This window comes from Ochotona princeps, chromosome 12 (assembly GCF_030435755.1).
Source record: "Ochotona princeps isolate mOchPri1 chromosome 12, mOchPri1.hap1, whole genome shotgun sequence".
Lineage (NCBI taxonomy): Eukaryota > Metazoa > Chordata > Mammalia > Lagomorpha > Ochotonidae > Ochotona > Ochotona princeps.
In genome coordinates this window covers 57,811,380-57,823,894 of record NC_080843.1, presented here as the reverse complement: position 1 = coordinate 57,823,894, position 12,515 = coordinate 57,811,380, and the positions used below count along the sequence as shown (strand labels likewise).

At 41.5% G+C, this 12,515-nt stretch overlaps 1 protein-coding gene across 9 annotated transcripts in view; it reads right to left on the bottom strand.

The window, feature by feature from the left end:
- Window positions 1-12,515, bottom strand: part of STARD13 (StAR related lipid transfer domain containing 13) — a 494,525-nt gene that overhangs the window by 49,942 nt on the left and 432,068 nt on the right. For 8 of the 9 annotated variants that reach the window (XM_058670870.1, XM_058670868.1, XM_058670869.1 and 5 more), the window contains 2 exons: window positions 11,181-11,252; window positions 8,820-8,901 (listed from right to left, as the gene is read on the bottom strand). In XM_058670870.1, coding sequence (XP_058526853.1) covers window positions 8,820-8,901; window positions 11,181-11,252 — 154 coding nt within the window. Of the gene's footprint in view, window positions 1-5,041; window positions 5,134-8,819; window positions 8,902-11,180; window positions 11,253-12,515 lie in introns of those variants that run through there. The other variant, XM_058670874.1, reaches the window with a different exon arrangement.

Sequence of the window (12,515 nt, the reverse complement as noted above, 5' to 3'; positions counted from 1 at the left end):
TCACTTGGACTGGCCTATTTATCTTTGGCTGACTGAGGTTCCAAGAAGAGCGCTTTCTCAAGAGAGCCTCTTATTAATTAGCAGCTGAACTCGGGTATCCTCCTGTCCAGTGATTTGTCTTTCCCTCACTATGCAAGAATTTTAGAAGAGCTTGGGAAATGGGAGCGTATGTCATGTACCTAGCACAGGATGCTCTACCAATAGTGTTTTCTTCTTCTTTTCAATTATTCCACGGAAAGAGAAATGCATGATCCAGTACGAAGCCTATCTTTTTTGTGCTTTGAAGAAAATTAAATGTGTGTGTTAACAAAAGCAAAGCCGTCTGGCCTTTTCAGAAGAAATATCAACAATGATACCATTGTCAGAACCTGTCAATTTCTACCTATGGTCCTTAAGATCTTTCAGAAGGGCTATTACATTAGTTATGGGGAAACAGTAGTCTCATTTTAACTGTGGACCTTGAGGTGCTAATGGGAAAGTCAATAAGAAGCAGCCAGGATTTAGTCATCCCATGGTGTTTGTTCTCTTCTGGGAACAGGCCAGGTGCTGGGAAAGCAGAGGTGAGCAAGATTTGGTCTCAGTCCCTTAGGATCTTAAAGTCCCAATGGATGGAAATATGATCATAAAGAGAAGAAACAACTCACTTCCAGAAAGCATAAAAAAAACCACTTTGCTTCCCAGAGGAATTAGCATTTGAGTAAGTCTGAAAGGCAATGAGAAACTTCTAGCTCCATTTGAAGAATGTCTGGTAAAGGAAACAGGTATTTACCCCATGCTGTACTCCAGGAAATTGCACATGTATGCCTGGGAGCAGGTCTGCAGAGGTGGGCAGAGGGTAAATCACAAAGGGCCAAAATGCAGACGCCTGGTGCTATCTGTGGGCAGTGGGAAGCCATTGACGGATGTGAGACAAGAGAACTAAATAATCAGATTGGTTTATTAGAAATGTAACTGACGGCAGGAAAAAAGAATGAAAGGAAGAGGAATAGAAGACGAAGATAATTCCAAGTGTCTGGGAGAGAGCTGGCAAGGGTGGGCTTGTGGGGGATAAGGGTGGCAGCATCTAGGTGAGGGTGTAGAACTGACCATTAGTTGGTGTGAAAGCTGCAGAGGGAGAAATAAAGGACGGCTCCCAAATTTCAGGCTTTTTGTGATTGTGCCATTAAATAGAGAATACAGTAACATAGGGAAGCTGACAAGGGTGAGATGATGAGGCTATGTTTGGATATGTTAAATTTTAGGAGTCCTTGTGACACCCTGACCCACTTGGGAATGATCAGCATCAATGATACACATGGAAGACACACCAAAGACTTGTGCCTTGGTATCTGAGGGACACTGGTTTCAGGGCCCCCAGATTTGAGGATGTTCAAGAGCCTTTGCATTCAACATATGCATACCCTTTCATTCACTTTAAATCCTCTCTAGCTTGCCAACAGTGTAAAACACAATGGAAGGTCATGTAAATAGTAGTTACAGGGCATTGTTTTGGGAATAATGACAGCAAAAACATGTTCAGTGCAAATGTAACTTTTTTTTCCATAATATTTTTGATCCATGGTTGGTTGAGTTCATGATGGGAATCTATGGAACGCAAGGGCACATTTTAATGAAAACCAACCACTCAGAGGAACTACGGAAGCCTGGAGAAACCGAATGTTTAAGGCAGGGGCTAAAGAGGGGAGCTAGGCATGGGGAAGATAGGGTGAGGGGCAAAGTTCAACAACCATTAGCTGAACGTGGTGTCTTTGAAGGCCAAGAAGCAGTACTCAAAACATGAAGGAGTTGTAGGTTAGTTGTATCATATAATTAAGAGTGAACGATGGGCCCGGTGGCGTGGCCTAGTGGCTAAAGTCCTCACCTTGAACGCCCCGGGATCCCATATGGGCGCCGGTTCTAATCCCGGTAGCTCCACTTCCCATCCAGCTCCCTGCTTGTGGCCTGGGAAAGCAGTCGAGCATGGCCCAATGCCTTGGGACCCTGCACCCACGTGGGAGGCCCGGAAGAGGTTCCTGGTTCCTGGCTTCGGATCAGTGCAGCAGCGGCCATTGTGCTCAGTTGGGGAGTGAATCATCGGACAGAAGATCTTCCTCTCTGTCTCTCCTCCTCTCTGTATATCTTTGTAATAAAAATAAGTAAATCTTAAAAAAAAAAGAGTGAACGATGCCTTTGACTCAATAGACTCAGAGAAGTCACAATCAAGGAGATGAAGACTGAGAAGTGAGTGGGACCTGAATGGGCCCAGAAGTCAGCAGCAGAAGCTGATGTAAGGTATTAAAAGGAGAGAAAACAAGTAATCTATCTCCTCATAATATCCTCTAATATGAAGAGGCAATAGCATAATTGGTAAATGGACAAGTGATTTTCTTCCAGATCCCAATTCAATTTCACAAACATTTGTTGAAGTCCTGTACACTGCAAAGGCATAAAACACTAAGAACCTATGATAAACACTTGAGTAACATACAGGGTTAGCCACAGAGCCCTTAGAAACTGGTACAGAAAGTCAAGAAGGCCAGGTGGCTATGCCAGGGGCTGAGAATTGTGAGCCACACATGGCAAGAAGTTGGGGGCCACAGGAAACACTTTGGATGCGGACTGGTGGAGCCTGGGCTCACACCCTACGGGTCTGGGGAGACATACAGCAGCCCTCCTAGCAGCTGGGTAGGGAAACAACAGAACTCTTACCTTCCCATTTTAGAATCATGTGTTACATCAGAAACGGCCTTGGTTAGACTGGTTATGAAGTCTCCCATGCTAAATTCATGGCCAATTTCCTGTGTGATTTCTAATATTCCTGCCAAAAGCATTAGAGAAACCAGGAGTAGGAGTTCATCCCCCTACAGTGGATTCTGACTCAAGCCTGAACTTCTCACCCCGCCTGGGGTCTGCAGCAGGTGTCTGCTGAGGAGTGTTTGGGTGGGGCCCTAAGGTCACCAAGTCCAGGGGATCAAAGGCCAGCTCCTCCTTTCCAGCCAGCAGGGAGCATGGCCACAGGGCCTGGGAAAGGTCACCAAGAGGGCTTTGTTTAGGAAAACACAGATTGCAAAGAGCAGGGTGGATAAACTATGCTAAACACATAGCTTTGGTATGTAACTCCCCAGGGCGGGCCTTTCAAAAATCATAGACCTTAGGTAACAGAGCTGCAGGACAACTCCAGGTTAAAAAGAAAAAAAAAAAAAACACAAAAAAACAAAAAAACAACAACAAAAAACAAACACCAACCAACCAAACAAAACAAAAACAAAAAGTAGGAGTCAGCAAGAGGCTATCAGGAGGCACCACAGAGCCAGTGGAGGCCACGTCTCTACCTTAATGAGCCTGTCCCTCTGGCTGTCCCAGCAAGTGGCCAGGTGGCAGCAGGAATACTGACCCCCAGCTTCAGCCCGTAAACAGCCCCCACCACACCTTTGGTTGAGGAGTGGGAGAAAGGTGGAGAAGCAGCCCAGGACACAGGAGCACAAGGAGAGTTGAGGATATGCATGTATATTGTCCTGGACCAGATGCCTGTGGGGAACAGAGCAATGTTATCTACCATGCAAAAGCGAATCATTTAATTAATTAATTCATTAATTTTATTTGAAAAGCAGAGAGACAGAGACCAGGGAGAAGAGGAAGGACCTGTGATAAACATATTCTAACAGGGGAACAATTAAAATATTATATCAAATTTATTGGTAATTGATATTTATTATAATTAATGCTATTTGAACTCATGAAATATAGCCCTTTATGTGGAGAGATACATTGTAAACATCATTCGTAATTCTCTCTCCACTCCATATGAAAATCATTGTCACTTATTGCTCTTTTAAATACAAAGGTCAGTGAAATATAGGAGAAGCCTTCAAAAAGTTCATGGTAAATAAATATTATGAAAAAACCAGTGCATAGGTTTCAAAATTGTTTTGTACCAAAATAAACTTAAGTAACTCTCATACAACGATAATCAGTTCCACAGCTCCACCAAATAACACTGAATGGGTGAATGTCCTTACTTTACATGTGCTGTAATTAGCTAGTATTTATTAACAACACAAGCTATGTGACTGCTATACCAGCTTGGTATTAAATTGAAAAGCCAGAGATTTGCTTGAGTATCACAGCCTATATACTAGCAACCTAAATGAATACTGCAAATCAAAGTGTTAAGAAGACACATTGCTTTTCCTTTAAAGGAGTCTCATCTTTGGTTTGCTGCAGTTTGCTTTAAAGGTGACGAACTTCTGACAGGTTACCATTTCAAGGAGTTCACTAAGGTACTCATATTTGCAAATGAGCTTTTCATGCCTTAGGGGAGGAAATAATTCTCAATTAAGAATGCAGTCACGATCATTGTAACTATGATGCTAAGTGACTGAAATAGTTCTTTCTGTTTATTACAGTGCCGGCTGCACAAGGCAGGGCAACATTGCTGGCATTACAGTGAAATTTTTTTTTTTCCTTTTGGAGGTTTATACCTTCAGCAAACAGGTAAATTTGTCTCATTTCTGGGGCCCAAAAATGAGAATTACAAAAATTAAAACAAAAAAAGAGCCACACACTTACATATGTGGGTCAGATCTGGGTCCTTTCTCCCAGCTATCTCCTCAGTGCAATACAGATTTCCAAGCCAATTGCACCAGGTACCACTGCTCAGTCTTCAAGAAGGAGTAGTTATCTAGGACACTAACTAGGGAGAGACATTTGCAGAAAGTGGGTGAAATTCAGTACTCCCGTCTCCGTTCATTTGCCTGGCAGGAGATATCTACCTTTGGACTAAGACTCCATTTAGGATTCTGCTTCAGTTCAGCTGGTCCAATATATATGAGAAGCGTGTAAGACCACAAAGCTTTACAAATAAAACAGGAGACCACCTCCACCTCTGTGTGCACAGGGCTTAGGGAAGGAAAAGAACACAATTACAATCCCTTACTTCTGCCTTGGAATAAATCATGACTTATCATCTGAGTGTGTTGGAGTCCCCAAAAGCATGCATCAATCTTACAGTTTTTAAAGCTCCATTGTTCCCCTTCAGGCTGGAGCTTTCTCTTCTACCTACCTTTCATGATTTGCAGAGCAGAAAATCTGTGTGCTGGTGGGAATCACAATGATAGGCATAAAACTCTGCTGCTTCTTTTCAGGCGAGCTACCTCTCGGTCTGCCCACCTCCTCTGCTGGGTGCTTTCATTCACCCTGGGTGTGCAACTCCTCTGGCTTCTGTTCTACCCGTGGCTCCTCCACCCTGAGAAACTGAAGTTCACACACCTCCAGCCAGATGTTTTTCTTGCTTCATAATATTTTTAGAGACACAGCTTCTCTGAGAATTATTCCAATTATAACAACCTCCTGCCACTCTAACCATTTTTACAGAATCTGGACCCTTGTCAAGAATACTATAGTGTCCAGCTTGGCTGCCCTTCCCCATGTGGGGTGTGGGAATGCCTTTATGGATGGGGAAGTGTGCATAGCAAGAATGAGTGATTTAGTGAAGATTGCAAGATACAAAGAAAAATAGACAAAAATTATATACTATTACTAATGAACAACTGGAAAATGTTAAAATGCTTTTATAAGCTTTAAAAATAAATCACAATAACATTCATAATAGCATCACAAATATGGAATTCTTAAGCACTATCAAATATATATACCATCCCTGAATTGAAAACCACAAATCACTGTTGAAAAAAATCAAAGGTGGTTCTGACACGATAGCTTAGTGGCTTCATTCTTGCCTCAATTGAGAACCCGCCACGACGGCTCAGTTACTAAATCTTGCTTTGTATGTGCCACGATTCTGTATGGACACCAGTTCATTCCCAAGCTGCTTTACTTCCCATCCAGCTCCCTGTCTGTGGCCTGGGAAAGCAGTGGAGGACGGCCCAAAGCCTTGGGATCCTGCACCCATCTGGGAGACCTGGAGGAAGCTCCTGGCTTCTGGCTTCACATCAGTTCAGTTGTGGCCGTTGTGGCCACTTGGGGAGTGAACCAGCAGACAGAAGATCTTTGTCTCTAACTCTCCTTCACTCTGTAAATCTAGCTTTCCAGTTAAAATTAATAAATCTTTTAAAAAATCAAAGGAAACCTAAATAAATGAGGTTAAAAATGGAATTAAAGAATTGTGTTTTGCTACCCGCCCCCCAAAGTTTGAAATCTGTGCATGAAATGCAACTTCTAAAAGGTCATGGGAATGTATCACTCCTCATAGTTTTAAACTTTAAAACTATGTATGGATTTCAAAAATAATTTGTGCCAACAAAAATTTGTTTTTAATTCCATTTTTTACAAGCTTTTCAAGATGTTTTTGTATACTGAGTTTGTGAATCAGAAGAGGAAACATTGTTAAGACATTGGTTGTCCCCAGTTAGCTACACAATTTCAACACAATGCAAGTCAAAATGTGAGCAGAATTTAAAAATTAAATATTAATAAACTGCTTCTAAAATGCGTATGGAAAGCACAAGAACTAGAATAACTGAAACAATCCTGGTGAGAAGCAAAGTTGGAGAACTCATACTACTGCACTTCAAGACAAACCTAGTTTTAAGTGTTAACATTTTTGTTCTGTAAAAGGTACTGTTCAAAACCTGAAAAGACAAATTGCAGATAATATTTATAAGGCAGATGTGTGGCAGAGGACCTGTATTTGGTCATATAAAAACTTTCAAACTTCAGTAATAAGGACAAAACATAGAGAAAATATTTGAATAGGTACTTTACAGATGAGGATAGATGGATTGCAGGATAAGTACACAAGCGATGTTCATTAAAATACAAATAAGAACTGTGATTAAGCAACACGAGACAGGTATCAGTACGTGTAAAAACAAAACATGAACTGAAAATATCAAATGGTAATAAAGACATGGGAAATTAGAACACCTATATATGACCGGTGGGGAGTACGAGATGAAGCCACCTGAGCTATTACTTGCTACCTCCAGGGCGTATTAGAGCAAGAAGTTGGAATCAGGGGCTGGAGCAAGATATTGGACCCAAGTATTCTAATGTGAGACAGACGTTTTAACGGATGTCTTAATAGCTCTATATCTTGATTTCACTGTTTTCCACAGTTCAAATAGTTCTACACTGAAAATACAGAATACAGTGAATTTCATTATATATATTGTATATATTAATGTAACATAAATATGTATATTAAGCTTGGCCTATTTATTCTTATAATATATAGGAAATTCATATCTCTATATATTCCTATATATGAAATTAAATGGATACATAGTATACTGTATTAAGTAATTAAAATTATTTCTTTCAAAAGTGCTAACTAAGAAAAATGTACTTAGTTGAAGTTAGGATGGAAAATTTAGTATGACTTTTGGTTGAATAATTCTGACTGGACTCAGCACTTCTACAGGGGATTCCAAATAAGCTATTCCTATAACTTAGGAATTTATGAATTCTTTGCTCTTCCACCCACTGACAAAAACTCACACTATTGTTTTCTTGAACACTCAGGAATTAAATCTCAGGACAAGCCTATTTTGTTTTGATGCAGAAAACATACAGCGAGTGATTTGTGAACATAAAAATATACATGCTTGAAGATTCAGCAAGCTGAACGCAGGAATATTTAGACATGATTCAAACAAGCATCGCTCTCCCCTAGGTTTACGCATGTGTTGTCCTCATCTCTTTTCCTTAAACTACCATCTTTTGACTTTTCCCATGTCAAATGCATAGTGTAGTAGGAAGATCACTGGACAGAAAGTTTTAAGTACTGGTGTTTTAAATACATTGTGTGTGTGTGAGAGAGAAATCTTCCATCAGCTGGCATACTCCCCGAATGGCTGCATCAGACCAGGCTGGATGGCTGAATCTAGGAGCTAGGAGCCATGACCTGCATCCTGGTATCTTATGAGGGTGTCAGTAGCCCAAGTACTTGAGCCATCATCCCTAGCTTCCCATGTGCATGAGCAGGGAGCAGGATGCCAAGTGGAGAAGCCAGCACCCTATTCACTTTGAGAGGCAACATGGCGATCCCAGGCACTGCATCACGAAGGCTGCTCCTGAGTGCTGGATTTTCAGGGCATTTTACTCCATAATTAGTTGCATGGTCTTGGTAAGATAACTCATATTTCAAAATCAATTTTTATATTCTAGCCCTGGCATCACTCATTTGGTAGGAAACTTTGAATTCCTATAGACATATACCTCATCCCATGGAGAACTGAATTAATTCTTTAGGCATAGAGTCCACTGAATATTTTATCATTAATGAGATAACAATTGCTACCTCTCTGGTCATGCATTCATGTCTCATTTCTTCAATGAGGTTCCCCAGTCAGATTATACATATTTTAAGGAAAGAGCACTATTCGTAAATTTATATTTTCCCCTTATAACACCTATCACATAGCAGTTGCTGACATAATTACTTGAGTTTATATATTCCAGCTTGTGGACATAATCATATGGCTTTGCAAAAAGACTGCAACCAAAAGTGATGTGTGTTTTCAGAGCTCTTCTTGATTGCTGCTATAGTGGTTGCCTGATTATTCAATAAATATTCTTTTCCTGTTTTATTTTTATGTATCATTTCATATTTACTGAAACCACTTATTCTCCCTTTTTGTTTCTCTCACTAGTACTCTATCTCTTCTTTCCATCTTCTCCTAATCTGTTTTCTGCAGCTCCCTACTATAGGGTAAACCACAGCAAAGCATGGATTAATCATGCCCACTGTTGCATGTATAGAATACAACTTAGTTTGGCACACAGTAGATATTCAATAAATAAACATTGAACTGTTGAATTCAGTGATACCTACTGGGGATTTAGCAAGGGAAGAAATAACAACATACCACATGATTTACCTGCAAAGGGGTTCTACAAGGTCCTTTTCAAGAAAATCATGATCATTCTTGACAGCCACAATGTTGATGGGAAACTGTGAGTCTGAAAGAGAAAGAAAGATAAAGGCTCGTGTTGGTAGCAACTTGGCATATGCAGAAGTATCTGATCTTAATAGCAGTTGCCACGGCTGGTAAAGTTTGAGACAGCAATTTTATTTTTATCACAATAACTACTTTTAAGAGTACAATCTCAAATGTGAGACTAGCCAAGAGGCTGACCTTAGGCTGGGTAGAACCTAAGTTTCTGTGTCTTTGTAGCTTATCCTTTTCATCCATGTCCCAGGCATAGGCTGATGCACACCTGGGCAAGAGGTTTCACATCTTTACGTTTTATCTAAACTGGCTACTTTGTTTGGCAGGGTATTGTTTTTTTTTTTAAAGATTTATTTGTTTTTATTACAAAGTCAGATAAACAGAGAGGAGGAGAGACAGAGAGGAAGATCTTCCATCCGATGATTCACTCCCCAAGTGAGCTGCAACGGCCGGTGTGCGCCGATCTGAAGCTGGGAACCTGAAACCTCTTCCGGGTCTCCCACGCGGGTGCAGGGTCCCAATGCATTGGGCCGTCCTCGACTGCTTTCCCAGGCCACAAGCAGGGAGCTGGATGGGAAGTGGAGCTGCCGGGATTAGAACCGGCACCCATATGGGATCCCGGGGCGTTCAAGGCGAGGACTTTAGCCATTAGGCCACACTGCCGGGCCCTGTTTTTGTTTTCTTGAAAAAGATATTTTCAAAAATACCAAAAGTTCAAATATCTTCTTGTGTAGCACATATGTGAGTCACTTTGGAGTGTCAGCAGAGTACTCAACTGATTCTATTCCAAAAGAAAAAAAACATGCAATATCATGACTGACTGTGAACAAACCCTCCTTGCTAGCTATGTGTGTCACTGGTAATACTCAGTACTTGATGTTAGTTTTAAATCTTTCATTCACGTGGGTAAAAATTTGGAGATTGCTGAAACAGAGGAATGGTCAGAGGCAAAATGTTGAATCTTTATCATTATCGTTCTCCTGCCATTCTTTCTTTGGATCATCATGCATTTTATTCTGCCTACACCTTGCCATTTGCAGGTATTAAAATCTTAGTGTGAGTTGGATACATAACATTTCCACTTTTGTTGGAAGAGTAATGTGAGTATTCTTGATGGTGCCAGAACAGAGACTTTCCTTCTGCTAGTGAGGTGGTGGGAGCCATAACAAGAAACAGACATTAAAGCCTAGCTACCCTGACCTTCGGCTCTGACTGCTTAGCTGCAGAACTGGGAGAGCCCCTCACCTTCTGAGCCCCTTTAGGTTAAGGTTAACTTGCTTGATTCATTCTATGTTATGGTGGAAATAAGAACCACTACCTGGGCTTGATATTGTTATTGCCCTTGCAGCCATACTCTGCTTTGTTGGGATAACTATCTGTGAGGATGAATGGCATGCAAAGGACCCACAGCCTCTGACTTCCTTGTTATGCTTGGCTGGTGGGGTGGCCCTGGCTGGAGATGCAGCAGAGAACTGAGGGTCAAAGAGTTTTTGCTTGGGTTCTCTCCATGAGAGTTTGCTGCTCCTGTCCAGCTGTGTGCTTCCTCCCGGGACCTGCTTTAAGGCTCGTCTTTCCTCCAGGTCATGGCAGCCTCTGCCCCAACCTGTCCCTTGGAGCTCATGATGGTGACAGCTCTGCTGTTTCTCAAGCTCTGATTTCCTTCCCTGTGCATGGTCGCTCACGGGTTCCTGTGTCCTGCACACAACCTTGTAATAAATACTGTTAGAAATACGCACCCCACAGGGGATCTCCAAGTGCCCTTTGCTGACTTTTGGGATCCTAATTCATTCTTCATAAAAGACCATCCAAAAGGCAGTTCAAAACTTTCATTATAACTTTAGATACCATGCAATTTATGTCTGAAGTTTAACAGTCAAAGAACCAATGCAAATGGATGTTCAATGCTGGCAATGAAAGCACTTTACTCAAAAGAACAACATCTGAGCTACAGTGTGCCTTATCATTCATATAAAGTAAATGAAATGAAAGATAAATCTCAAAAACAATTAGTCTTATGACTTCTAGAAACAGCACCAATTTACTGTAATTTCAAGAAGAGCAGCGAGAAATGAGAAGTTAGTGGTGGGAAGCAGAAAGTGAAATGGGCTTGGGAGGTAACGCTCGTTTCTAAATCCATGTCAGGGTAAGTGCTGCAAAGGCTGAGGGAGAAAGAAAGCCAAGTCAAAGGGCAGAGCAAAGACTGGAAATCAAAGCACACTGCAGGACGCATGCAGCTCATCTGTACTTGTTCTCTTTGCAAAGAGCAAATGGAAGCGTGCACATACATACCCTCATAGAGCTGAGCGTACTGTGGGAAACCAGCAGCCCGGAGCCAGTCACATGCCTCCTTTGCCTCAATTTCTGGAAGATAGGAGACAGGGAAAAGCGTTGAGTCTCACAGCTACACACCAGCACTCAGCCTTCTTCAGCAAGGAGACATGGGTGAGCTTTGTGTGAGTTATAGGGCAAAATTGTTCCTAGGTAAGTCTGGATAAGTAGGCCTACCCAGAAATGAGCGTGAAGGGAGTAGGCAATACAAAGGCCCTTGTTCAGAGTCAGTTGAGATAATCTCCAGGGTGGATTCACAATGACATGGATAATCACAAAACCACAGATGCCAGAACACAAAGGCTGAACTTCAGGAAGTAAAAAATGTCTCATTTTCACTATTTATATACCAGGGAATAAGGAGCCAGGGAGAAGGAGGAAATATTTCTTGATAATCCTTAATTTTTTTTTTTTAGCTCTAAAGATAAGGCTTAGACCATTTATTTAACATTCCCTTTTTCTTTCACTCTTGGAGAAATGAACAAAGGACTACAGTGGAGGAGCCCAGGGTGTCGTTATTTCTTTGATTTCATGAATGACCTTCATTTCCAATGCATTATTGCAAGATGTTCATTAATCAAGCACATATGGAATGGTTTTTAAGCTACGAAGTGCAATGTAAAACACCAAATCTTATTATCTGGAATTAAGGTCTAGGTTTGGCGGAACTGCCAGGACCCCCAAGAGTTGAGCCTAAGAGGTTAATATGACTTTTGAGTGACCAATGTGAGGTAAGTATACCTACATCTCACCCGACCACTCACAAAGGGAAGCCACGGAGTGAGATGGGAGAAGTCTACATTTTGTGAACCAGGTCACTGTATGACCTTGTGAATCCTGGATCATTTCCCGACCACAACTCTGTTAGATAAATATGAATCCAAGGAAAAAGGAGTTCATCTGTCAAAAGTCCAGTTTCTCCAAACAAAGTTAAACAGTCTATTCCCTGAGCTGTTCGGAAGGGTCCTTCTCAGGTCACTGCATTTACTCTGGAGTTCATTTTCCTCCTCTGTCAAACCCAGAGAGTACCAGGTATGTATAGGACCACTGAACAAAAAACATCTATCTGGAGTCATTGTTAACAGGTTGGTGTTCTATAATGGGTGTTTCAGTCCTGGCTATTCTACTCCTGCTTCAAACCGAGCTCCCTGCTGATGTACATGGGAAGGCAGCAGAAGATGGTTCGAGTACTTTAGCCCTTGCACCCACGCGGGAGACCCATTTGGAGTTCTAGGATTTCTTCTGACTCAGAAAAGAATTTGGGGGCTTTTTGGTGAATCATCTAACAGATGGAAA